The sequence below is a fragment of the Rhinoderma darwinii genome, chromosome 2 (genome assembly GCF_050947455.1).
Source record: "Rhinoderma darwinii isolate aRhiDar2 chromosome 2, aRhiDar2.hap1, whole genome shotgun sequence".
Classification (NCBI taxonomy): domain Eukaryota; kingdom Metazoa; phylum Chordata; class Amphibia; order Anura; family Rhinodermatidae; genus Rhinoderma; species Rhinoderma darwinii.
Genome location: NC_134688.1, coordinates 46,926,419 through 46,954,271, shown reverse-complemented (window position 1 = coordinate 46,954,271; position 27,853 = coordinate 46,926,419). Strand labels below are relative to the sequence as shown.

The following is a 27,853-nucleotide window of genomic DNA, read 5'->3' as shown; positions in this document are numbered from 1 at the left end:
ATTGTGTATCAAATAAAGTAACAGAAGGACTAGCAATGTAAACCTTAACCTTTGCTAGTCACTTAAAATCATGAAGTCTGCTGCAACTGAACAAATCAAAAAGGACGACATGTAGGAATAGTGGATGGAGAAATCTTACCCTACCTAATCCCTATGTCTAAACACCCTACCTACAGCGGGACTGCGGTCCTGATAAGGACAATCCCACTCAGGAGCCCAACTATGTACAGCCAGAGTGATCCCCAAACATGATTTTGAAACACCAAAACAAAGGCCAATTACGTATATTTGTAGAACATGACCAATGCATAGTGGTGCTATGATACTAGTAAATGGTACACAGCTCGCACCAAAGATATACAATTAATGCAAGTCAAAAATAGTTCAGAAACGCATAGTTAATTCAACGAAAGATTAAGTCTTAATTCCTCCAGAGGTCTCATTGCGTATGGCAACCACGATATTTCTTCAGGCGACATAATACAAATGGTGACGTGATGAAACCAGACCAAAAAGTCATTCTTGCATATGCCACAAATGATATTAGTGAAATATAATTAAGCAGAGTCTATACACAAATTCAGGGCACAATTCCAAGTGGCGGCATGATAATCCCAGATTTCAAGAATTGATACTTGCACGTCCCAGGGGATGATGTTAATGATGGTTGCCCGATCGGTGTCTATGGCATGATGGTTAACCACATCAATGTGGCGGATGAGAAATGACCGTAAACAAACTGCCATCTTTATAAAGTGTAACAAACTCGACCTCCTACACGATTTATTAACCCCGAAAGTGTTATAATCACACAAAGGCGCTCACTTCAAAAGGCTGCACAGCGGATGTATTAATTGTCACACCCATGTCATTGTTTTAGAGCCAAACCTACCAATTAACGTGCCCTACATGAAGCACCGCGCAGGCGCTAAAAATATTTTAGTGCTACTAACCGACCCCAATATTGCGGAACAAACGCTTATTTACTTCCAGTTTTCAGACTGGACTTATCCCAGCATGCTCTTCATTCCTCTCTGCAGACTATTCCCAACCCACTTCTTGCATGACACGCTGCGCATGTGCTATGCTTCCCTCTTTACCAAAGAGCCGGGACTGCCTTATGAATGGTGCAATCAGAGTGCCGGCCGCTTTAGGTCACCTAATTTATGACAGGCCGACACCAACAAGGAGGATGCAGGCAGAAGTCACATGGGGCTGTGTCAGCACGTCATCAGTTAGGAGGAAACTTTAGACTCTCCTGAATCACGTGACCGCCGAGTTTTTACTCAGCAATTCTGCAAAGAATTGAAAATTAATGTTGGGAAGGGATTGGATTCATATTCTAAGAACAATAACGAGCAGTTTTAAGTCACTGAATAACCTCAGAAGAGCTTCTGACAGCTGTCATTTTAAGTTCTGTGACACTTACAGGAGATTTGGAGAGCTGTAGTATATCCTCACTGTTGACCTGATGCTGTATGTATGTATGTATGTATGTATGTATTTATTTAGTATGTACAGACTGTACCTACCAAGTGTTGACTCTACGTCTCCGCCGAAGTTGTTGCGCAGCTTTCACAGACTGCTGAATTCTAAATTGTCTAGTTAAATATCCCCCCATGTAGCTAGACAGATTTTCCACAATCCTAAACAGTAACAATGTGGAGGAGCAATGGTGACCACAACAAGCTATGTTGCCTTGATACTATCAGATACACGATGTATCAGAGAGGCATTGTGTGTATTTTATATAATATCACAGCCCTGCAGATGTTGTTACTCTGCTCTCCCAGGCTGCAGAATGGCAGATCTGGGTAGTTATGAGTTGTTAAAACAAATTCTATGCAGAAGCCTAAAAAAGTTGGGTCAGAATCTCTGTGAAACTGTAATAAACACATCTGCCTACTTTTGTGGTGATAAATCCTCCATACTGGAATATAGCAAGACAGATGTTTTAGGGCCCATGGCAACCTTGGTAACAAACCCTGTAGAGATCTTCTAAATACTAAATCTACCTAGATAATACCGCCCTTCCTGAAACCAAACTGTGCCATAGCGAAGCAGATTTACATTCAGGAACCTGGGAAAGTTGGGTAATTTGTAGAATGTCAACTGCGCTGATTCCCTGCTCCTTAACCCCTTAAGGACACAGCCTGTTTTGACCAAGCGATTCTGAGATTGTTTTCTCGTGACACATTGGACTTTATGTTACTGGCAAAATTTGCTCGATACATTAAGTATTTAATTGTGAAAAAACCCAAAATTTAGCGAAAAATTGCAAAAAATTAGCATTTTTCTCAATTTAAATGTATCTGCTTGTAAAACAGATAGTAACACCACACAAAATAGTTACTAGTTAACATCCCCCATATGTCTACTTTATGTTTGCATTGTTTTCTAGAACATCCTTTTATTTTTCTATGACATCACAAGGCTTAGAACTTTAGCAGCAATTTCTCACATTTTCAAGAAAATTTCAAAAGGCTATTTTTGCAGGGACCAGTTCAGTTGTGAAGTGGATTTTAGGGCCTTATATATTAGAAACCCTCGATAAGTCACCCCATTTTAAAAACTTCACCCCTCAAAGTATTCAAAACAGCATTCAGAAAGTTTCTTAACCCTTTAGATGTTTCACAGGAATTAAGGCAAAGTAGATGTGAAATTTTCTAATTTTTTATTTGCAGAAATTCATTTTATCAATTTTTTTTGTAACACAGAAAGTTTTACCAGAGAAACGCAACTCAATATCTATTGCCCAGATTCTGCAGTTTTTAGAAATTCCCCACATGTGGCCCTAGTGCACTTATTGACTGAAGCACAGGCCTCAGAATCAAAGGAACACCTAGAGGATTTTGGGGCCTCCTTTTTTATTAGAAAATATTTTAGGCACCATGTCGGGTCTGAAAGGCTCTTGCGGCGCCAAAACAAATCCCCCAAAAGTGACCCCATTTTGGAAACTATACACCTTGAGGAAATTATCTAGGGGTATAGTGATCATTTTGACCCCGCAGGTTTTTTGCAGAAATTATTGGAAGTAGGCCGTGAAAATGAAAATCTACATTCTTTCAAAGATAATGTAGGTTTAGCTAATTTTTTCTAATTTCCACAAGGACTAAAAAGAGAAAATGCAAATTTGTAAAGCAATTTCTCCCGAGTAAAACAATACCCCACATGTGGTCATAAAAGGCAGTTTGGACACACGGCAGGGCTTAGAAGGGAAAGAGCGCCATTTGGAGCTCAAATTTAGCAGGAATGGTTTGCGAAGACCACGTCGCATTTGCAAAGCCCCTAAGGGACCAAAACAGTGAAAACACCAAAAAAGTGACTCCATTTAGGAAACGACACCCCTTGAAGAATCCATCTAGCGGTGTAGTGAGCATTTTGAACCCACAGGGGTTTCATAGATTTTATTAGAATTGGGCAGTGAAGATAAAAAAAATAAAATCCTTTTTTTCCAATAAGACGTAGCTTTAGCTCAAAATTTTTCATTTTCTCAACAAATAAAGGTATAAAAGAACCCCAACATTTGTAAAGCAACTTCTATTGAGTACGGCAATACCCCATTTGTGGTCATAAACTGCTGTTTGGGCACACGGCAAGGATCAGAAGAGAAGGAGCGCCATTTGGCTTTTGGAGCATTGGTTTCTTGACACCATGCGCAAAGCTCCTAAGGTACCAGTACAGTGGAAACTCCCCAAAAGTGATTCCATTCACAAAACTACACCCGTTGAAGAATCCATCTAGGGGTGTAGTGAGCATTTTTACCCCACAGATGTTTCATAGATTTTATTAGAATTGGGCAGTGAAAATTAAAAAAAATATATTTTTCTTCAATAAGACGTAGTTTTAGCTGAAAATGTTTAATTTTCTCAACAAATAAATGAAAAAAAGCACCCCAACACTTGTAAAGCAACTTCTCCTGTGTACGGCAATACCACATATGTGGTCATAAACTGCTGTTTGGGCACAGAGTAGGGCTCAGAAGGGAAGGAGCGCCATTTGGCTTTTGGAGTACAGATTTTGCTGGATTGGTTTCTGGGTGCTATGTCGCATTTGCAAAGTCCCTGTGGGCCCAAAACAGTGGATCCCCCCCAGAAGTGACCCCATTTTGGAAACTACACCCCTCAAGGTATTCATCTAGGGGTGTAGTGTGCATATTAACCCCACAGGTGATTGGCAGAAATTGGTGTGCACTCGATGTTGCAGAGTGAAAATGGGATTTTTTCCATAGATATGCCAATATGTGGCCGCCCAGCTTGTGCCACTGGAGAGACACACCCCAAAAATTGTTAAAAGGGTTCTCCCGGGTATGGCGATGCTATATATGTGGAAGTAAACTGCTGTTTGGGCACACTGTAGGGTTCAGAAGGGAGGTAGCGCCATTTGGCTATTGGAGCGTGGATTTTGCTTGTAGTAGTTTTGTTTGGAGTCTTACTGGTGTTTCCGTTTATAATGTGGGGGTACATGTAAGCCGGACGGAGTATATAAGGGGCATAGTCAGGTGGTATAATAATGGGGTAAAAAAAACAATAAAATAATCCATAGATGTGTGTTACGCTGTGACACAATCCTTTCTGCAAAGGCCGGTGTCGCACTAATAAATGTCCTTCCTTATCCCCTTTTGGTCCACACTCGGGATCTTTGCAGTTTGAGGAATTTTGCTGGGAAGTGTTGTCCTGGTATAATACGGGCACCCTTCCAGAAGATATGTTTGGGCCCTCCCCTTCCTGGTTCCCTAATTTTAAGGGCCTTGATAATTCGCCACTTGAAACAGAAGAAACGTTCCCCTCGGGCTGGCACAACTGCATATTTTTATTTCCTGGCTTATTGGAGCCTTAATTTTATTTTTTCATAGACTTAGTGGTATGAGGGCTGTTTTTTGTTGTGGGACGAGCTGTAGTTTTTATTGGTACCATTTTGGGGTACATGTGACTTTTTGATCACTTGTTATCCTTTTTTTTTTTGGAGGCAGGGTGACCAAAAAACAGCAATTCTGTCATATTTTTTTAATTCTTTTTATACAGCGTTCACCACGCGTTATAAATTACATGTTACCTTTATTCTGTGGGTGAGTACGATTACGGTGATACCTATTTATAGCACTTTTTATGTTTTACAACTTTTTGCACAATAAAATAACTTTTGTAAAGAGAATGGATTTTTTCTGTCGCCAAGTTGTGAGAGCCATAACTGTTTTAATTTTTTCGTTGACGGAGCTGTATGAGGGCTTGTTTTTAGCGAGACGAGTTATAGTTTTTATAGGTACCATTTTTGGATACGTGCGACTTTTTGATCACTTTTTATTTAAATTTTTGGAAGACAAAGTGACCAAAAAATAGCAATTATGTCAGTATTTTTTAGTTTTTTTTTACGGCGTTCACTGTGCGGAATAAATAACATAATATTTTTATAGTTCAGGTCGTTACGGTCGCAGCGATACCAAATATGTATGGCTTTATTATTTTTTTCAATAATAAATGACTTGATAAGGGAAAAAGGGCGATTGTGTTTTGTGTTATTATTTGAAACTTTTATTGTATTTTTTACAACTTTTATTTTTACTTTTTTCTTTAGTCCCACTAGGGGACTTGAAGGTCCAACTGTTTGTTTGATGTTCTAATATATTAGAACTGTCAGTTGTTCACTGACACCAAGCCGATCAGGCTCCGCCTCCGGGCGGGGCCTAATCGGCTTCCGTAATGGCAGATAGGAAGCCATTGTTAGGCATCCTGTTGCCATAGTAACAGTCGCCAGCCTTGCCATCGCATGGCAGGGCTGCCGATTTCAAACAAACCACTTTGATGCAGCGATTGCATTGAATCGCTGCATTGAAGGGGTTAATGCCAGGAATCAGAGCTAGCTCCGGTTCCTGCCGATAGATCGGGGTGTCCGTTGTAACATACAGCGGACACCCACTGCTGATGATGCTGGCTCAGCTTCTGAGCCGGCGCCATCTTGCCGATGGTACCGGAAGCCTCCTTCGCCGCGCCGACGACGGGACATAGGAGGATTCCGTTACTGGCAGACCGGGAGGTAAGTATTAGCCCTCCGATCGCCTTTGCAGCCACCGGCAACCCAGCGATCACGTTGCTGGTGTGTCGGTGGCTATAAACTCCTCACATGCTGCGATCTCTATTGAACTCAGCATGTGAGGGGTTAATCGGTCGGATCGGAAGCTAGCTCCGGTCCTGGCCGATACCTCAGGGTGCCAGCTGTAACATACAGCTTCCACCCGGCGGTGATGTCGCTGGCTCAGCTCCTGAGCCAGCTCCATCTTTTTCACGTACAGTTACGTGGAATTGCGGGGAAAAAGCATCTCCCATCACGTAACTGTACGTGAAATTGCGGGAAGGGGTTAAAGGGAACCTGTCACCAGCATTTCACCTATTAAACCAGCAATACCTGGTGGTAGTGGGTGAAAAATAATTTCTATAAGTCTTCTTAGTCGGCTCTGTAGCTTTAGTATTCAGTTTTTTAGTGTTCCCACACCGTATGCTAATGAGCATAAAAGATTAAAATCTTCGTTTGAAGAGAGCCATATCTTCATTCCTCGGGTCTTTCCGCGTTAACCCCGCCTCCTTACTTTTGATTGACAGCTCCTCGCCTTCCCCCAGCACACAAAATCCTGCGCTTGCGCATTGATGTCCTATTCTGGTGTGTGCGTACAACGGGACACCGGATTATTACGATAAAACGCGCAAAATGTTTGCAGACCGTTATTTACAGTCTGAGGAGGAGTTTAGGAGCGGGGATAACGGCAATGAACTTTTGAGAACAGCGGCCAGTGAGGGATAAGTAAAGTTCAATAGGTGAAATGCTCGTGACAGGTTCCCTTTAAAGGGAATGTGTCGCAAATTAAACCTTTTTTTTTTTTAAGTGTCGTTACTTATTTCTATTATATTTTTTACGTTTTTTGCTGTATTTTTTTTTTTCTTCCACATGGTGAAAAGTATTACAAATTAAATAATAATTTTACATGTTTTCCAATGTTGACCACCAGGGGGAGCACTTCCCAGAATTACAGCAAGGTGAATAAGGCAAAGCAACCTGACTCACAGCTGCTGTAAATGTGGGAGGGAACCTCACCCCCCCCCCTCTCACAAGCCAGGTAAAGGTGTCTTCAAATTGCTAAGCAGTGTCCGGAAGCCATATTGGGTGTGATTCTGCAGCTGGAAGAAGTTATAGGACACACCAAAAGGCTAAGTGTATGTTCACACGCTTACTAAACAAAGGGAAAACCGCTCCTGATTTTCAGCCATTTTTTAATCAAACTCGCGTTTTTTAACGGCCATTTTTGGAGCTTTTTTCTATAAAGTCAATGAAAAACGGCTCCAAAAACATCCCAAGAAGTGATGTGCACTTCATTTTGGTCGGGCGTCTTTTTGGAAAACTACCACGTAAAAAACGCCCTGTCGGAACAGAACGCCGTATTTCCCATTGAAACCAATGGGCAGATGCTTGTAGGCGTTCTGCTTCCGATTTATCAGCTGAGAACATTGTGTGTGAACATACCCTTAGGGTATGTGCACACGCTAACTGCATTTACGTCTGAAATGACGGAGCTGTTTTCAGGAGAAAACAGCTCCGTCATTTCAGACGTAATTGCTCGTACTCGCGTTTTTCGAGGCGTCAATTACGGCCGTAATTTGGAGCTGTTCTTCATTGAATTCAATGAAAAACGGCTCAAATTACATCCCAAGAAGTGTCCTGTATATAAGTGTCCTGCACTTCTTTACCGAGGCTGTTATTTTACGTGCCGTCTTTTGACAGCGACGCGTAAAATTACAGGTCGTCGGCACAGTACGTCGGCAAACCCATTCAAATGAATGGGCAGATGTTTGCCGACATATTGGAGCTGTCTTTTCAGGCGTAAATCGAGGCGTAAAACACCTAGTTTACGCCTGAAAATAGGTCGTGTGAACCCAGCCTTAGAATGATGAAAGTGAAGTGAATGACTTTTCAGTTGACCGGTTCACACGCCGTGTATTTGACATGTTTTGTTTTTTTTTGCACATTTTACGTGCAAAAAAAAACACATAAAAAACGCTTGATTACACTTGATTTTGCGTGTTTGGGGGATTTGTGTGTGTGTGTGTGTGTGTGTGTTCTCGCCGCTGATTCTTCAAAACAGCTGATAAGCGGATATGAAGTATCAGCGGCGCCCGTGCACACTCCGCTCTGCCACACACACACGGGAAAAGTCTTACAGGGGTCGTCCAGGAAAACATGGCGCCGCACCTGTCCTCAGGTCGTGTGTGGTATTACAGCTCTGTCCTATTCACTTCAATGGAGGTGAACTGCAATACCAGACAAAACCTGAGGACAGGTGCGGCGCTGTGTCTCCAATCCGGACACCCCTTCTGTCCTGAGATGACACCGACGGGGGAGGCGGGTGTCAGAGCCACCCACCGCCATCACCGCAGACAGAACCACACAACTATGGCATGAGGGCAGGGCTTGTCCTGAGTGCACTGTCTCTTGTTATGGACAGAGTTATAGTCACATGAACCCCATCTGATGAACCGGTAACCTAGGTCCGATCACATGACAGAGGGGGTCACCAAAAACCCTGTGCACCCTCAGCCCGTCCATCCAGCCCTTTCCTGGTTATATCTGCGTCTGGGAAAGCTGGGTGACCACCATTACCCCTCATACTGGAGTGTTTAGGGATGTGACTAATGAACCTCTTCACACTCCAGTAGGAGGGGTAATGGTGGTCACCCAGCTTTCCCAGACCCCTGAACGGTAAATTTCTCTAGTTGTCCTGAGACTGTTTGGGGATGTGACTAATGAACCTCTCAGTCTCAGCACAACTAGAGAGATTTATCATTCAGGGGTCTGGGAAAGCTGGGTGACCACCATTACCCCTCCTAGTGGAGTGTGTTTGGGGATGTGACTAATGAACCTCTCACACTCCAGTAGGAGGGGTAATGGTGGTCACCCAGCTTTCCCAGACCCCTGTCGGGGGTCACGAGAGCGGGGGTCTGTGAGGTAGAGGGTGGGACATGCAGAGACACACATCTTACCTGCTTTGCAGCTGGTCTTCAAGATGGCGCCTGCTCTCTCCCTGCTAACAGCTGCTCTGCTCTGTGTGACTCTGACCTGCGTCTGCGCAGGACAGAGCCATAGTGCAAAGTCAATGGGACGGCTCCCGTTCATTGACTCCTATGCACTGTAGCTGCCGTATTCCATCTCTGTATGTGTCGTTAATCGACACATACAGAGATGAAAAACAAAATGGCAGCCCCCATAGTGAAGTAAAAGTTAGAAAAAAGAAAAAAGTAAAACACAAACACACACATAAATAAAAGATTTTATAATAAAACACTAAATGCAAATTGATATCAAAATTATTTTTTTCGTGACACCTTTCCTTTAAGCACTTCCCAGCTTACAGACTCCATTATAGTGAAATGGGTCTAAGTCCCGCCCCCCCGAACTTCCAGTTGCAGCGATGTCATGCTGGTGCACACTTGCTGATACAGCTGGTCTCCGGCGGAAGATAGAGGAGACTGGGAGGCAAGGGCTACCTCTTTTATGAGAGATTTAAAAATTAAAATAAAAATGTTTCTTTCTGCAGTCTTGCAGGCATAGGATGTATAGCAGCAATATTTATATACAAATTTATTTTTTCATTATATTTTTTAGGATTTAGTGCTCTTTTGATATATACAGAAGAAACGCAAAGTGCAGTTTGGTGATATTTTGCTGCTCTTTAACACTACCAATAATCTCTAAAGGACACATAAAGGGATACTTGTCATTAGATGTTACAGTTTAGGCCCTGGTCACATCACGTTTTCACCTTACGTTTGCCAGGAAAGCTCTCAACCTACAAGTTAAACGTATCCATAGGGATCCATTAGCCTGATGAAGGCCTAAAGAGTGTCCTTTTTGTCTACTTCGGGCTGTTCTACGTCAGGGCACCTTTTTTTTTTTAAAAAAAAGGTATGGAATAGCGTAGTAGATTTCTCTATTCCACACAACAGGATCCCGCAAAACATGTGTACGGCACTGGTTGGCATACCTCACAGTCATCAGCTAAACATATACATTAAATGGATGCCATAATAGCGCCCACGAGTGATGGATGCCACTGTTAGGCATCTGTCACAGACTACGTTTTTCCCAGCATATACGTTAAATGTATGGCAAAAAAAGTTCTATGAATGAGGCCTTCCATCGACATATTGACCACAGTTAAATGGGTTGTCCGGGGTGGTTTTTCACACTGATGGCCTATCCACAGGATGTTCGTGCCAGAAGCAGGTGGCTCCGGTCACAGTATAGCAGCCATGCTGCAGTAATGCAGCTCTGCTCCTATTCAAGTGTATATGAGCAGAGTTGCAGTACTGCAGCACGGCCACTATAAAGCGCACGGAGCCACCTGCTTCCGACAACGGCCTCTGCATCACATCCGGTACCCGGGGGCAGCTGGAACAGCTGATTGGTGCGGGGTCTGGCTGTCGGACCCCCACTGATCATATACAGATGACCTATCCTGCGGATAAATTATCAGTATGTAAAACCGCCCCTGCCTGAACAACCCCTTTAAGTTTTCAATACTTACAATATACAAGGCAGCAATAAAAAATGTTAAACATTTTTTTTTAAAAAAAGGGAAAATTAACGAACTACTCACAGGGAGAAGATCATTCAGCTGGCAAGGTATGCTAAAGCTTGGGATATGTGGCGTGAACACGGATGGGTATAGGTGGCATTTGAGGGTATTTTCTGTATATCCGAAATCTTCATACTGCACCTATAAATGATATCCACAAACACAAAAGATGTTGAAATAATGGCACTTAATAATAGAGTAACATAAAACACTTGCGTTTCAGGGTGTATTTTTTTTTACGGTATTATTTTTTCAGCACTTATAAAAGCATTTCATCTATTTCATTTTTTTTGGTTTTTTTTATGGAATGACTAAATAAAGGTTAGAAATAGCAGGGGAAATGAAGAGCTTCCATAAGTCCAGTCTGGTGCTGTCTGTTCGGCTTGCTCAACTTTTACGTCGATTTATATAGTGAAATGTTATTAGAAAATGTATACTTTAAGAATCTATAGATACCTTAATCATATCTCCACCGAGTATGTCAAGAACCTTTCCTCTGTATGACATGGTGTCACATCCCTTTATAAGACAGCCTTCACCTTTGTTCCAAGAGTAGGGTGCCATTAAACCAAGGCATTTAAATGAATTCTGGATCTCAAGCATGAGTACACCAAGCTCATTTTCTATAGCAAAGACAAAGACAAGTATGTCCCTTTACTGCATGTTCTAGAGCGGAGGCAGCTATATAGCAAAAGTACTAGTCCTTCTCAATGAATTAGAATATCATCAAAAACTATATTTATTATTCATTACACACAGAGTGATCTATTTCCACCATTTTTTTCTTTTAATGTTGACGATTATGGCGAACAGTTAATGAAAACCCAAAATTTAGTGTCTCAGAAAATTAGATTATATAAGCCCAATTTAAAAAAAGATTTTTAATATCGAAATGTTGGCCTAGTGAAAAGTATGTCCAGTATAAGCCCTCAATACGTGATCGGGGCTCCTTTTGCATGAATTACTGCATCAACGCATCGTGGCATGGAGGCGATCAGACTGTGGCACTGCTGAGGTGTTATCAACGCACCGTGGCATGGAGGCGATCAGCCTGTGGCACTGCTGAGGTGTTATCAATGCGGCGTGGCATGGAGGCGATCAGCCTGTGGCACTGCTGAAGTGTTATCAATGCGACGTGGCATGGAGGCGATCAGCCTGTGGCACTGCTGAGGTGTTATGGTGGCCCAGGTTGCTTTGATAGTGACCTTCAGCTCGTCTGCATTGTTGGGTCTGGGGTCTCTCATCCCCCTCCTGACAATACCCTATAGATTCTTTATGGGGTTTAGGTCAGGCGAGTTTGCTGGCCAATCAGGCGCAGTGATACTGTGGTTATTAAACCAGGTATTGGTACTTTTGGCAGTGCGGGCAGGTGCCAAGTCCTGCTGGAAAATGAAATCAGCATCTCCATAAAGATTGTCAGCAGAGGGAAGCATGGAGTGCTCGAAAATGTCCTGGTAGACGCTGCGCTGACTCTGGACTTGATATAACACAGTGGACCAACACCAGCAGATGACACGGCCCTCAAACCATCACTGACTGTGGAAAGTTCACACTGGACTGCAAGCAACTTGGATTGACGCCTCTCCACTCTTCCTCCAGACTCTGGGGCCGAGATTTCCAAATGAAAAATTTACTTTCACCAGAAAACAGGACTTTGGACACTGAGCAGCAGTGTCGGTCCACTGTGTTAGATCAAGTCCAGAGTCAGCGCAGCGTCTACCAGGAAATTTTCGAGCACTTCATGCTTCCATCTGCTGACAAGCTTTATGGAGATGCGGATTTCATTTTCCAGCAGGATTTGGCATACACTGTACACACTTTTCAGTAGGCCAAATAATTTTTGAAATTGGGCTTATATAATATTCACATTTTCTGAGTCACTAAATTTTGGGTTTTAATTAAGGCCTCATGCACACGACCGTGTTTTTGCGGCCGCAATTCCCCCGAAAATCCACGGGAGAATTGCGGCCCCATTCTTTTCTATGGGGCCGTGCACACGACCGTAGTTTTTGCGGTCCGTGCACGGCCCGGGAGCCCGGACCGCAGAAAGAACGGGCATGTCTTATTACGGCCCGGTTCTGCGGTCCGGGCTCATTGAAAACAATGGCCGCGGCCATGTGCGGGCGGCCTGCGGCTGACAGTCCGCAGCCGGCCGACCCGAAAATCACGGCCGTGCACACGGCTACGGTCGTGTGCATGAGGCCTAACTGTTACCATAATCATCAACATTAGAAGAAAAAATTCTGGAAATACATCACTCTGTTTAGTGAATCTATATAATATATGAATTTCACTTTTTGAATTGAGTTATTGAAATAAACTTGTTGATGATATTCTAATTCAGTGAGTAGGACTAGTATATTGCAGTCTTCAATTATTTATTTATATAGCGTCAACATATTACGCAGCGTTGTACAGAGTGGTCATCACTCACATTGGTCCCTGTCCCCATTGGGACTCATAATATAAATTCCAAATTAACTTTTCACCTTCATCACCGTGTATGGGCAAGTGAAAACCCCAAAAAAAAAAAAAAGAACATTGTTTATGGTCAAACTGATCTACCCTCCCTGAAAACCAATCAAGACTAAAACATGTCAGTGATTTTCAGTCTGATAATCTGTTGCTCTTTTTTTTTTATATGTGGGATTATCAGTAGGAATATAAAAAAGCATTGTTGATTGCAGGGTGATCCCGTCCACGCTTCATGCTCAACCAATAGTTTTGTATTGTTTTGTGTGTGTACAATAGATGATAATTTTGGAATATGATGGATCAACAACATTTTAACAAAATGGCAAACAGAATTTTGCGTTTTTTAAGTACAAGAGTTTGTAGTCTCATGGACTTAATAGTCAATCCTACGAGATAGTTCATCAATGTGTGATCAGAGGGGTCCGACCCCCGGGACACCCACTGATAAGCATGAAAAAGGGGTTAGTAAGCATGCTGGAGTGGGTGTGGACCCATTACTGCACTAACCAACAGTGAAATCCATGTATCTGGAGAAGAGCGGCGCTGTGATGGGTTCTGCAGTGAATAGGCTAGTGTTAAGCATGTTATACACCTGAGATAACGGTCGGCTGAACGATAGCTTGGCTGACAGCAATCAATCCCGACTTCCCCATACACGTGCACACTAAGCTCAGCCGAGCTTGCATGTGTTTTCAACAGGGAGAAGTGAGAAAGCCGCTGCTAGACTTCTCAGGCAGCGGCTCATCTATTTGCAAACAAAAGAATCAAGCATGTTGAAATTCAACACACCCGACCCTTCTCTCCCCCGACATCTGCAGTCAGTCGGGATGCCACCATATTCATTAGACGGTCGGGGCATTCGGCTGACATACGTCTAATGTGTATGGCCAGCCTCATATCCTGGAAAACTCTTCTAAAAAGGGCTTGTCCAGGATTAGAAAAAAAGGGTATTTTTTATTTTATTTTTTACCAGAAACAGCACCAGTCTTATCCATTCGGCTGTGTCTGATATTGCACTGAAGTGAAGTCACAATATTTAATTGCCTTAATACTCTTCACATAATATAAAGGATTGTAATGAGTATGTATCTATCCACTAGTAACAATTCTAAGCAGACATATTTAAAATAGTATTACCCAAACATTCCTGGATTACATGTATTGTTCCATCTTCAGCGACATGACTGACTTTAGCTGAAAATGTCTTTTGGTCCGGCAGCAGAGGCGGCAGGTATGGTTCGATCGCTGGCTCTTCAGGCACTTCAATGTCACTCTCTTCACCTGTTACTGTCTCGGGACACTCTGGCTTTGGTTCACTTGTAACGTCTTTCACTAGATCGTGCTCTTGGCAACTCTTTGCAGGCAGTTTTGGGGTTTTGTCACAAGCTTCTAACAGGGAATTATGTTTGTTCCTCCTGGGAATAAATTGTATGATATATTGTAAACAATGAAGAGAGACATACACACAGGGACAGGAAAGTGAACAGTTATACGGGGAGGAGGATAGCCAGATAGGTTACTGCACCCTAATCCATGTTATGAATCATGGCTCTAGTTTAAAAGAAAAGTGTGATTGCTAAACCATTATCAGTAAAATTCTTACTAAAAAGCATCCTTCATAGAACATTTTAGAAAAAAAATATCAAGATATCAATAAAATACTATGCCTATCTAATGTAAAATCAGTTATACTGGACGTCCATTTCCAGGGACTGAGAGCCTTCTTACATTGCACACATGGATCACGTTTTTCAATAGGCACCAGGTATTGCTTTATTTACCCTGGTAACAGCTCATTGTTTGGGTCCGAGCAGCAGGACCTCCATCTTATGGTTAGGGAAAATCCCACTGGAGATTTAGCCCATTTCGAAAAAAATGTCTTCTGGAAATGTACAAGAGGTCCAGACAAGAGGTCGGGGCAAATCTCTTTTCAGAACGGTTTCCAATTGTTGGAGACTACCTCTTCCCGCTTCTATGGGAGGGGGAAGGGCTTGTGAGCTCGCCTAGGGTGACAAAAGGCTGACACTCTTTACAAAGGGAGAGGGGTGAGCAGAGATGAGAAGGTCCATCATAGAGGATAGCTTGGAGGATTGCTACTCATCCAGCTCCAAATTGAAATCCAAGAGTTCTACTTCACACAAGGCATCCCTGAGAGGTGGAAGGAACAGCGCGGTCCCCTGGAGGGGAGGAGAAACTGATGAGGCAGGAGATCCTGATGGCAGGGGACAGGGCCGGACTGGGACTTAAAATCAGCCCTGGCATTTTAGAGCACACAGGCCCTCCATCTCTCCATGCACGCTGTCCAGAGTTGTCTGGGGTATGTTGGGCTCACCCTTTAGACAAGTGAATGGGGCAGTCTGCAGTTCCCTGCAGAGTCAGGTGGCCGGGAGAATCGCTACATAGGGAAAAACAGTGAAGAGCTTGCAGCGCTAAATCAGCGCTGCAGCCCCTTCATTATTAGAATTGGTGGAGGGCCCATATGTCTTAGATCATAAAGTAATGGCATATGCTAGAATACGTAATTTTTCAAGATGGGAATAACCCTTTAGGAATGCAACAAATTAATTGTTGAATGAAATCTGTAAAACTAGAACTCCCAGCATGTCCTTAAGGTCTACAGCTGTCAGGGCATGCTGTAAGTTATAGTTCCTCATGGGGGGAATGGGGATGACAGGTAATTAAAGTAAATATATTCACAAATTACCAATAGTAGGGGGCGGGGAGCAAACTGTGGACAAACTTTATTTTCAGACCACTGCTTCCTGGGCCTGACCTTAGGTTTTAATATTTCTGTCTTTAGCTGTGTGAGCTGAACCCGCTCATGCTGACCACGGACTCTGGAGCAGCAAGAAGCTGCAGGATAATATGTGGGGACGACTCGCCATCTAAACCAAAACAATTCATGTTCTGTTAGAATTATCAATGTCTGAACGGAGTTCTCGATGCTGTCTGAAGCACCATTTTCCTTCCATGCTGCCGAGACATTTCTTATATTAGTAAATCCCACAGAATTGGTGTATGAGAGCAGAATGTAATAGGCAGAATGTGTACACCAGTTACAGCTCTCATACAGGAACCGTCTGATTACCAGTTTTGAAATACATGAGCAGCTGTTTAAGATAATACAAAAAAACTTGTGTCATGCAGTGTGCATGTAATACACATTTCACGCACATATACACATTACACACACGTTACACATAAACACACCAAAACAAATTACACACACATTTATATACATACACATACTGTATATTACACATGTTATACGCACATATATACACATTACACAGACTACACACACATACAGTATGTGCATTACGCACACATACAATGTAAACACATTATATACATATTATGCTCCATTCACATCAAGTTTAGGCCTTCCGTCAGAGGTATATGTCAGAAAGACTTCTGACAAAAGGCCAAAACGTATCCCACTGTAAGGAACACAGTGATATAGATCACCTGGGGACCGAGCCTGTGAAAGCTCCTGAATTCACTGTCTATATATGGTCAGTGACTTCAGGAGCAGTGGTGGAGTCCCCGGGAAAAGAGCTAGCTGATGAGCTGCTCAGGAACTCCAGCGATTAGAAACTCCTGACGTCACTGTTCATATATGGAGTCCTTGGGCAAGCGCCTGACACTGTCTATACATAGACAGTTACATCAGGAGCAGTGCTGCAGTCCCGGGGCAGAGCACTAGCTGATTCTCTGCTTGGGGACTCCAGTGATAGGAAACTCCTTACGTCACTGTCAAAATATGGACAGTGACATCAAGAGCAGTGCTGGAGTCCAGGGGTAGAGTGCTATCTAATGCTCTGTCCAGGGACTCAGCACTAGTCTTGATGTCACGGTCTATACATGAATAGTGACTTCAAGAATAGGGTTGCACGATGCAAAGAAACTTCTATACTGTTTCGATCCCGTGCACCCTCAAACGGTTCAATACCGTTATTTCATGGATTTTGATACTAAGCTGTGCGGCCGCACAGCCAAGTATAGTAATACATGGATGTTGTTAGAGCGGGGCTGTGGTTGTGTAATACAGCCATTGCCCCGCTCCTGAGTCCTGACAAGTGTGCACGCTGTCAGCATGATGTGATGCGACCGGCGCTGCACTAATGATTGCCGTCAAAGAAGACAGAATATGGCGGGCGCACTGCAAAACACCCCCATGTTCTGTCTTTAATGCCTCAGTGCAGCGCCGGCCGCATCACCACAGGCTGACCGCGCGCACACTTGTTGTCAAGTGCGGGGCAATGGCTGTATTACACAGCCGCAGTCCCGCTCTAACGGCGGAGATCAGAGAAATCTCTCATCTCCGCCGCTATTCCTCTGAATGCTGCAATCAAAATCGGACTGCAGCATTCAAGTGGAAAATGAGAAGGGGGATGCCCGTTGGATCGCATCACAGGGAAACCCTGTGACACGATCGAGGGACATACTATATATGGGCAGACAGCCCAGGGTCCATTGTAGGACACTAGGGCTGTCTTATCATATTTCCTGTTATTAGGTCATACATCGGTATGTCCTAACAACTGCCTGTGTACTATCCGTACACAGGCTAATGTACTGGCATATAGATATATGCGAGTGCATTAAAGTTTAAAAAGAAAAAAGTAAAAAAAAAAGAAAAAGTAATGTTAAATTAAAAAAAAAATAAAATACACATTTTTACAATGAACATTAAAAAAAAAGTCTCAATACATAAAATACACATTCAGTATTGTCGCGACCATAACACATTTATAATGTCATTTATGATGTTCATGCGGTTATAAAATAAAAACTGCATTCTTTCAATTAATGTGAGGCCAAGGTGTGATGAATTTTGAACCTCCATATGCCTCACATTAATAGTAATTAACCCCATCATGTACCTTACACATTAACCCAATGTTGTCTATTATCACTGAGGAACATGATGGGGTTAATTGCTATTAATGTGAGGCACATGGAGGTTCAAAATTCATCACACCAGAAAATGGAACAACTTTTGTTACATTTTTATTATTGTTGGCAAAGTATCGTTTTGGTATCGAGTATCGCAATACTACACAAAGTATCGGTATCGAATGTCCAAATTCTGGTATCATGACAACCCTAGTCAGGAGTATACTATCACTTGAGTCCCCAAGCAGAGGATCAGCTGGTGCTCTGCCCGGGGACTAGAACACTGCTCCTAACGACACTGTACATATAGGGACAGTGATGTTCGGAACTCCCTGAGGTATATGTTTAATGTATACCTGCGACGGATGCCACACAGTGGAATCAGTCACCCATAGGCTCCCATGTTAATTTTTTTGTGGGATCCCTCAGGATGGAATAGCTCTGTCTTCTACGCTATTCCATACTGCAAAAAAAGGTTGATCAACGTATACAGCCCGATGGAGGCCAAAAGGACTCTCTTTTGGTCTCAGTTGGGATAATGGAGCCCTATACATCTTATATGTCGGGATCTTTTCTAACATACAAGATAAACATAGGGCAAGAACATGATGAGAATGGGGCCTTACACACAAATTAGACACACATACTGTATGCACATATGCAAAGTATATACATTACACACAATCACATAATATACACACATATTACACAGATATTTATCTTTTTCTGCGGATAGCGGATTTCTGGACCACTGACATCTTGGAAACTTTAAGAAGCAGGGGCAATTAGCCACTGATATTTCCCACATCCCAGGACAGTGGTAGAAGCAGTCATTAGTAAATCAGCAGCTGGGTGGGCAGAGAGCAGGAGAGAGTAGCTAGAAGGGGGGGGGGGGGGGGGAGTACACCAGAAAGTACAGGAGAAAGTAGCTGGGAGGAGGAGAGAGCAGCTGGGGGCAGAGGACCGTAGACTCCCTGTACTGCTCTGTCTGCAGACTACCCTCACCTCCTGTTAGTGCCGACTACAGAGCAATCTGTATTGTTACAGAAAGGAGCTCGGAGGGAGGAGGAGACGGGATCTCAATGGGTCCTGCCACTGCTGCAGCACATTGAAGACAGAGTCCTGACTGCATTTAAAAGCAGCAAGCAGGCTCCACAGAAGGTAATTGTAGTAGGCAGTGTTGTGCATGGCGTGCACTGTGCACCGCTCAGGGGGAAAAAAGCCTGCGGCCAGTGAGAAAGAAGAGTGGCCCACTGAGGACACCGGCCCATCATGCATTTGCCAGAATTGCCAGATGGGAAGTCCTATCCTGGCCGAGGGGACCACATAGATCTGACCCATTTAGGGGTCCTGCCATGAGAAAAGGACATGAACGGAGAGTTCCCAGAGGGTTGGTCAGCAATGCGAACTAAGATGCCCATCATGGAGTAGGTGAAGTTAAAGAGGTTACTGACTACCCTGGAGAGGTAGGTAGCCCATTCCGGTTCAGCTTCAGCACCAATCACGGGCAATGCTGGGATGGCTGATTGGGCCACAGGGGGTGGATCCATAGATGCTGAGCCCAGAAGCCGGCATGCATTCCATAGATGAGTAGATTGACCACATGAGAATTTTTTGCCACACGTGGAACAGGCAAAATGAATTACATTAGGTAGTACAGGCAGTACAGGGCTCACCAAGTTACAGTCACTCTGGAAAAGATTGTGACTGTAGGTCCAGACAATACTGCAAGAAGCAAAGCTGTGACTCCCTTAGAATGGTGCAATGGACGCCTGAGAGCAACTAGTGACTTAGGTCTCTGCTCCTCTACTAGAATGATCTTGATCCAGTACAGTTCCTGTAAGGAAGGAAGGGGAGGAGGGAATGAGACTATTCCTACCAGTTTGGAGGAAATTAAAAATGTGTTCCCGATGCCAACAGCAGCAGGTATGTAAAGATCCCTGTGAGGCTGCATCTCTGTTCTCTATGTGCAGCAGGGAGCGGGAGGTTGAAGATTCGCTCCCTTCTGCAGCGATTCGCTAACGGCAGTCTCCTGACTGTAACACACAAATCAGTCCACAGAGTGTAGAAAATGGTGGCAGGAGCGCTGGAAATACAATTGTACACCATGATTGTGCCCAGAGAACGCAAAAACGCGCACGCCATGGGGAGAAGAATTCACACTCAACTGTCCTGAAGTCCCTTCCAATTTCAAAGTGGGGGAAAACAGCAGTGAAATCCCCTCTGTGTGCCAGCTACTATGAGGTGGGACACTAACGGTGCAGAAGGGGGACAACCCTCAGACTGAAGGGCAGAAGAGGAGTTTGCCGCTGGTCTTCAGCATAACAGGAGGACAAGTGAATTGGAACAATGAGCGCCACCCACATGTTGAGGAGAGTAAGGGGACAGTCTCAAAGAGTTTATCCCGCTGGAATGGAAATAGAGAAAAAAGAAACTAAAAGAAAAAAAAGCAGGGGTGTCTGCCTCCTACGGACACTAAGCTAAGACTGCCTAACTCAGTGCCTGTAGAAGGGGTATATACTGTAGTGGCAATAGCATAAACCCATGGTCTGTGTCCCCCAATGAGATGAACGAGAAACTCCAGAGAAATAGGACTAATTTGGACAGAAAGCCGCCCCTCCAAAACTGGTCCTAACAGGGGACCCGTGAGTAAAACCTGAGTAGCGTGACCTGTCCCTTGATTTTGATTTTTTTACGTGACCTACCAAAGGACGCAAACTTTGTGGTATCTAGCAGAGAGGCTGGCAGGGCAACAGACCTGAGAATAGGGTCATGACAGCCCACTTTAGACTCTAGGCTAAAACGGATTAAGCTAGTGTGTGTGTGGGAAGGGTAGGGCCTGCCTGAGCGAAGAAAAGACTCTTTTCTACCTAGTGTGAGGGGCATACCCATGGTGCGGTGCCCCCAATGTTATTAATGATAATGTTTTTGAAACATGAAGGTTTAGAAATAAAACAAACCTTGTACTTCTCAGTGCTAATCCTTTTTTTACCAAGTATTCAGCGACATCAACCAGCTGGGCTGCTTCATTCTTGCTTAAAATTTTAACTGGCAAAGGCCAATGGGACGCATTGTCCTATAGAGGAAACCATAAGAAAATCAAAATGTCAACTTGACATTAAATACAGTGCTTACAACTCAACATAACATGCATAATATACTTCAAAATACATCACATGTACAATTGCATGCCTTTTAACTACATTGTATGCGCAGCAGTTATGTGAAGGAAGTCTGCATCTGATTGAAGGTAGGACACAGAAAACTGAACAGTTGTATAGAGGAAACAACTTACTCACAAAATAACGTAAAATCCAATCAATCACTTTACCTTTATGGCATTTCTGCTTAATAAACCTTATTTTAAGACTTACTTATGATAGTTATATCATGAGATATGCGGTAAAACTTTTCTACTGGGGACCAAGATCCAGGCGTTGGACCACCACTGATCTCAAGAATAAGAGCGCCCGGTCCACAGTGAAGTGCCATGCATGCGTGGTTATACACTACGGAAAACAATTGGATGTATGGAAACAGCAGAGTGTACTTACTCAGATATTTCCATATCGTCCACTTCCTTCTATAGAGAGTGAGTGAGTGGTAAGCTCTCTGCTAAGAGCAGGGAGCTGGCATCCCTTATTTACGGCATCAGTGGGTCCTAGTAGTTGGAATTCTCCAAGCTACACTTGCAACAAAAAGGTAGTGAGCCCTTTAGAATTACCTGGATTTCTGCATTAATTACTAATACAATGGGGTCTGATTGTTCTCTAATTCACCATTATTGACAAACGCGACTTAAATAAACTAATAACACACAAACCGTTGTACTGTTCATGTCTTTTATTGAACACATTGAGTAAGTATCTACAGTGTAGGCAGAAAACGTAAGGCCCTCTTCACATCTGCGTTCGGCATATTGTTTTGCCCGTCAGAGGAGCAGAACGAAAATGCAGGTAGTGCAGGCTCCATTGAACAATAGAGACAACAGGCGCTTGACGGCACCCATTGACTTATATGGGTTCTGTCGGGGTGTCTGTGGATTTACCGGAAATCATAGTGCGGCATGCTCTGCTATTGTTTCTGGTATTTTTGGCAGAATCTGCAAGTGAGGCCCCTAACGGAGCCTCCAATGAGATGTAAATAGCGCCTTAGTCAACCTCTGTTTTAATGACTTCTTCAAGAGCAAGTTGGCAAAATGTATTTCAATTAACGACATGAGATTGGAAGTGTGGGATTTACAGGGCCTTTGCTCATTAAATAAAGACACACAGAGTCTAGTTACTGACAAAACGGTCTTTCTCAAGAAAGATTGGTTATTGTAAACCACACCACGAGGCAAACAACTTTCGGAAGACGTGTTACAGGGACGCATGAAGCTAGAAAAGGCTACAAAAACATTACTAAAGACATGGGTGTACATCAATTCATGGTTAGACAAATCGTCCACAAAATGACTGTTGAATATTCCCCTAGGAGTGAGGCCCCATGCACACGACCGTAAAAAACCTCCGTTTTTGCGGACCGCAAAAACGGAGCCATTCACTTTCATTGAACACTGACACCTTTCCGTAGCACTACGAAAGGGTGTCAGTGCCGTGGAAATGTTCCGGGAATTATGGAACATGTCTGTTCTTTCGCATTTTGCGGGCCGTGCTCCCATACTTTGTATGGGAGCACGGCCCGAAAATCCGGCTGTCAGTCAGCGGCCGGCCGTGCCCGCAATCGCGGGCCGTGATTGCGGGCACGGTCGTGTGCATGGGGCCTGAATGTCCGGTTAAGATCACTCCAAGAGCAGAACAGGCAATCCTGAGAGATGTGAGAAAGAACCCAAGGGTAACAGCAAAAGACTCCAAAAACGGCTCAAGAAGTGACATGCACTTTTTATGTGCATTTTCTCAAAACGGCCGCGTAAAAAAAATGCCCCTTCGGAACAGAACACTGTTTTTCCCATTGAAATCAATGGGCAGATGTTTGGAGGCGTGGGACTGTTTACGGCCCGAAAATCGGGCGAAGATAAGCCGTGTGAACATACCCTAACTCTTAATTTGATTTCCCGTTAACCTGCACAGCAGCACTGACCGAAGAGATCCCCCGCGCCCAGAGACAGAAAACGAGGAGAATTTCCATAAAAGGCTCCCTCCTCTTACCTGCTTCAGTTAATAACAGAGAACATTATTGGATAGACATATCATGAATAATAAAAATTTTTTAATCAAACTACCAGTAAGAGTAATTACCATCTTTCCCTAACACCTCCACAGCGGCACTGACCGGAGGATTAACATTAAGACATTATGGTGGGACAACAGAAGACAGAAATTTATGCCCGACGGCAAGTTCGCTGTTATCACCAACATCTATTTATGAACGAAAGTGGAAGGATTTGCCCAAATCGCTGCTTTACAAATTTGTTCAAGGGATGCAGAAGCCTCCTCAGCCCAGGATGCTGCCATTGCCCTGGTGGAATGGGCTTTCAGTCCCTCAGGAACAGGAAGATCTCTATATTGATAAGTTGAAATTGCCCATTTTATCCATCGTGCAATAGTGATCTTACTAGCACCACAACCTTTATTTTTCTCCAGGAACTGAAGGAGTGGATGATCCGACTTTTGAAATTCCTGTGTTCTCTGTAGATAAGCCAACATCTTCGAAAATCCATCCTGTGGAATTCTTCTTCCTTCTCATTAGCTGGGTTTTGACAAAAGGATGGAAGACATATTTCCTGATGACAGTGGAAATTTGAAACCATTTTCAGTAGGAAGGATAGATGGTGCCTTAAAGAGAACTTTCACATGCTCATACGTGTGCAACATGTACTGGGCAGTGCTTCACAAACCCTGTCTCACTTAAAATTATTTTTCTAACTTGAGAAAGACCCTTCACTCAGTGCGGGTCGAAACATTGCCGGTTTGTCGCAAGATGTTTTGACAATAAAAGCCTTTTATTGCTGGAATGGTTTGCGGCGCGACATCATATTTGCAAAGCCCCTGAGGGGCCAAAACAGTGCAAACTCCACAAAAGTGACCCCATTTGGGAAACTACAACCCTCAAAGAATTTATCTAATGGTATAGTGAGCATTTTGACCCCACTGTTTTTTTGCTGAATTTATTTGAATTAGGCAGTGAAAATGAAAATCTATATTTCTTCCACTAAAATGTTGAACTTTTTTCCTTTTCATAAGGAATAAAGGAGAAAAAGCACAACACTTGTAATGCAATTTCTCAGAGTACGGCAATACCGCATATGTGGTCATAATTGGATTTTGCTTGATTGCTTTTTGAGAAGTGACTCCATGTTTGAAACCATACCCATCAGGGCATTCTTCTAGGGGTGTAGTGAGCATTCTGATCCCACAGGTGTTTCATAGATTTTATTAGAATTAGGCAGTGAAAATGGAAAAAAAAAATGTAAAAAAATATGTAGTATTTGCTCCCAATTTTTATTTTCTCAATGGGTAATGGGAGAAAACACACCAAACAACTGTTCCCCAATTTCTCCCGAGTAAGGAAATACCCTATGTGTGGCCCTAAACTGCTGTGTGGACACATGGCAGAGCTCAAAATGGAAGGAGCGCCATTTTGTCATACAGGCGTCATGTCGCATTTGTAGAGCTCCCTTAGGTACCAGAGTAGAGTGGAAAACCCTGAGAAGTGACCCCATTCTGGAAACGACACACCTCAAGGCATTTATCATTTGCCTGGATATATGACAGGGCTTAGGAGTTAAAGAGCAAATGCGCATGTGAGGCTTATTTTGGTGATTTTCGCAGCATTGGCCCACAATGGCAGGGCTCTGGGATCAAATAGTAAAACAAACCCCCAAGTAGTGACCACCATTTTGGAAACTGCACCCCTCAAGGCATTTTTTAATGGGAGTATGGAGCATTTTGACCCCACAGGGTTTTTGTTTTTTTTATTAGAAATGAATCCTCAGTGGATGATGCAAAGTGAAAATTGCAATTTCCCACGGATATGCCATTTTAGTGCACAATGTGTTGTGCTCAGTTCGTGCCACTGAAGACAAATCCCTCAAAATGTTAAGCGGCTTCCCCCGGGTATGGCAATGCCGTATATGTGGATGTAAACTGCTGTTTGGGCATGCTGTAGGGTTGAGAAGGGAGGGAGCGCCATTTGGCTTTTGGAGCATAGATTTTGCTTGGTAGTTCTGTTTGGGATTTAATTGGTATTTCAGTTTATAATGTGGGGGCATATGTAAGCTGGACAAAGTACATCAGGGCATAATAAGAGGGTATAAGAATATGAGAATGCGGTAAATAAATAATCCGGAGATGTGTGGCCGGTGTCGCACTGATAAATGGTGCCCAATCTGATCCGCTATTGGAATGCTTGCATATATTGCGTCGCTATATTCTGAGAGCCAGAACTTTTTTTATTTTCTCTCCACCGGAGCTGTGTGAGGGCTTATTTGTTGCGGGACAATCTGTAGATTGATTGGTACCATATTGGGGTAAATGCGATTTTTTGATCACTTTTTATTCCATTTTTTGGCAAGCAAGGTGACCAAAAACCAGCAATTCTGACAATATTTTTTTTGTTTCTTTTTCTGATGGCGTTCGCCAAGTTCTATAAATGACATATTTACTTTATTCTGCGGGTCGATACGATTACGGCAATACCATATGTATATAGTTTTTTTTTATGTTTTGCAGCGTCTGCACAATAAAATCCTTGTTTCAAATAATAAATCTTTTGTGTCACCATATTCTCAGAGCCATAACTTTTTTTTTTCCCGTCAAAAAAAGCGGTGGGAGGGCTTGTTTTTTTGCGGGACAGGCTGTAGTCTTTAATGGTACTATTTTGGGGTACATGCAAATTTTAGATCACTATTTTTATTTGTTTTGGGAGGGGTAGAGATAAAAAACACAGATTCTGGAATTGTTTTTTTAACATTTTTTACGGTGTTCACCGTGCGGGTAAAATAGCGTGATATTTTTTATAGTTCGGGTCGTTACGGATGCGGTGATAACAATTTAAAAAAAAGTACACATATTTGGTGTCAGTTTTTTTCCTATAATAAAAGACTTATTATGGGAAAAAAGGCGGTTATTGTTTTTTGTAACTTGAAACTTATTTTACAACATTTTTATAAACTTTTTTTTTTGTCTCACTATAGGACTTGAAGGCATGAAGCCCTGATCGCTATTCTAATACACTGCATTACCTACATAGTGAAGTATTAGAGCTGTCAGCTATTCACTGACAGCAAGTATTAGGCTTCGCCTCCTGGCGGGGCCTAATAGGCTTCCGTACTAGGAGGTCATTGTTAGGCCCCCGGTTGCCATAGTAACCATCATCATACCCCCACAGGTGCTGATCTTTGCCATTAGCAACCATTGGGTGCGATGTAACCACCTAGATGTAGCGATTGCTGCATCTAAGGGGTTAATTGGCCGGATCGGAGCATAGCTCCGGTCCGTTATGGCAGGATGTCAGCTGTGACAAACAGCTACACTCGCAGCCAATGGCGCAGCAAGCCTTTTAGGCCCTGTCTCTGGGCATGGCCTAAAAGGCAACCATCGGCATCCCCGAGACTACGCTGGGGTTAATCGGGCAGCCGACATCCGGCGGTGAAGGCACTGGCTCAGCTTCCGAGCCAGCTCCATCACCATCACGTACAGTTACATGGGAATGCACTAACACACTAGCGCCCATTACATATATGTACATGATTTTGCGACAAGGGGTTAAGAAATCGTCCAGGTATGGTACAATCTGGATGTCTTTTAGATGTAAGAAGGCCATATCGGCCACGATCTTTGAGAATACTCTGGGAGCTGCACAGACAAAAGGGAAGCACTTGAAACTGGCACCATTGCTGATCCATGAATACTATGATTTTGAGAAACTTCTGAGAATTTTGGTGTATTGGAACATGGTAATAAACATCGCTCAGGTCCAGAGATGCCATGAAGGAGTCTTGACATAGGATGTTTACTGTCGACCGAATGGTCTCAATTTTTAAATTTTTGGTATTTTATAAATTGATTCAGGGCTTTTAACCTTATAATTGACTGAGCAGTTTGCTTTCCTTACCAAAAACATTGGGGAGTAGAAACCCTCTTTGCGATGACAAGTCGGGACTGGAATTAGGACTTGTTTTTTCAGGAGACAAATTTTATTTCACCAGAGCTGCTTGATCCAAGAGGACAGATTTTTTATTCTCATGAATCTTGATGGAGAATAATTTTCTAACTCCAATCTGTAGCCTATTTGGATTATTCTTTTGATGCAAGGGGATGCTCTGATATCTTCCCAGGCTGGGTGAAAATTTTTTAATCGGCCTCCTACTGGAAATCTGGGTCCACCTGGAGCGATGGTCATTACAGGGTGGATTAAAGAGAAACCGCTTTCCTCTTCCTCTGAATTGGTGATGGGATCTGTAGCGATTGCTGCATCTAAGGGGTTAATTGGCCAGATCGGAGCATAGCTCCGGTCCGTTATAGCAGGATGTAAGCTGTGACAAACAGCTACACTCGCGGCTAATGGCGCAGGCTCAGCTTCTGAGCATGCGCCATTTTCTTGGCCCTGATAGCAAGCCTTTTAGGCCCCGTCTCTGGGTGTGGCCTAAAAGGCAACCATCGGCATCCCCGAGACTACGCTGGGGTTAATCGGCCAGCCGACACCCGGCAGTGAAGGCACTGGCTCAGCTTCCGAGCTAGCTCCATCACCATCACGTACAGTTACATGGGAATGCACTAACACACTAGCGTCCCTCACATATATGTACGTGATTTTGCGACAAGTTAACTGACCTGACGAAGGGACCAGTCCGGTCCAGAAACGCGTCGTTTGAATTAAAGATCACCTTGATCAAACTTACCTGGCCTCGTTCCT

General features: G+C 43.4%; 1 protein-coding gene across 7 annotated transcripts in view; it reads right to left on the bottom strand.

The window, feature by feature from the left end:
* Nucleotides 1-27,853, bottom strand: part of RNF17 (ring finger protein 17) — a 318,008-nt gene that overhangs the window by 80,382 nt on the left and 209,773 nt on the right. For all 7 annotated transcript variants that reach the window (XM_075851603.1, XM_075851604.1, XM_075851605.1 and 4 more), the window contains 4 exons: nt 20,956-21,071; nt 14,234-14,511; nt 11,078-11,244; nt 10,643-10,762 (listed from right to left, as the gene is read on the bottom strand). In XM_075851603.1, the coding sequence (XP_075707718.1) occupies nt 10,643-10,762; nt 11,078-11,244; nt 14,234-14,511; nt 20,956-21,071 (681 nt within the window). The remainder of the gene's footprint in view (nt 1-10,642; nt 10,763-11,077; nt 11,245-14,233; nt 14,512-20,955; nt 21,072-27,853) is intronic.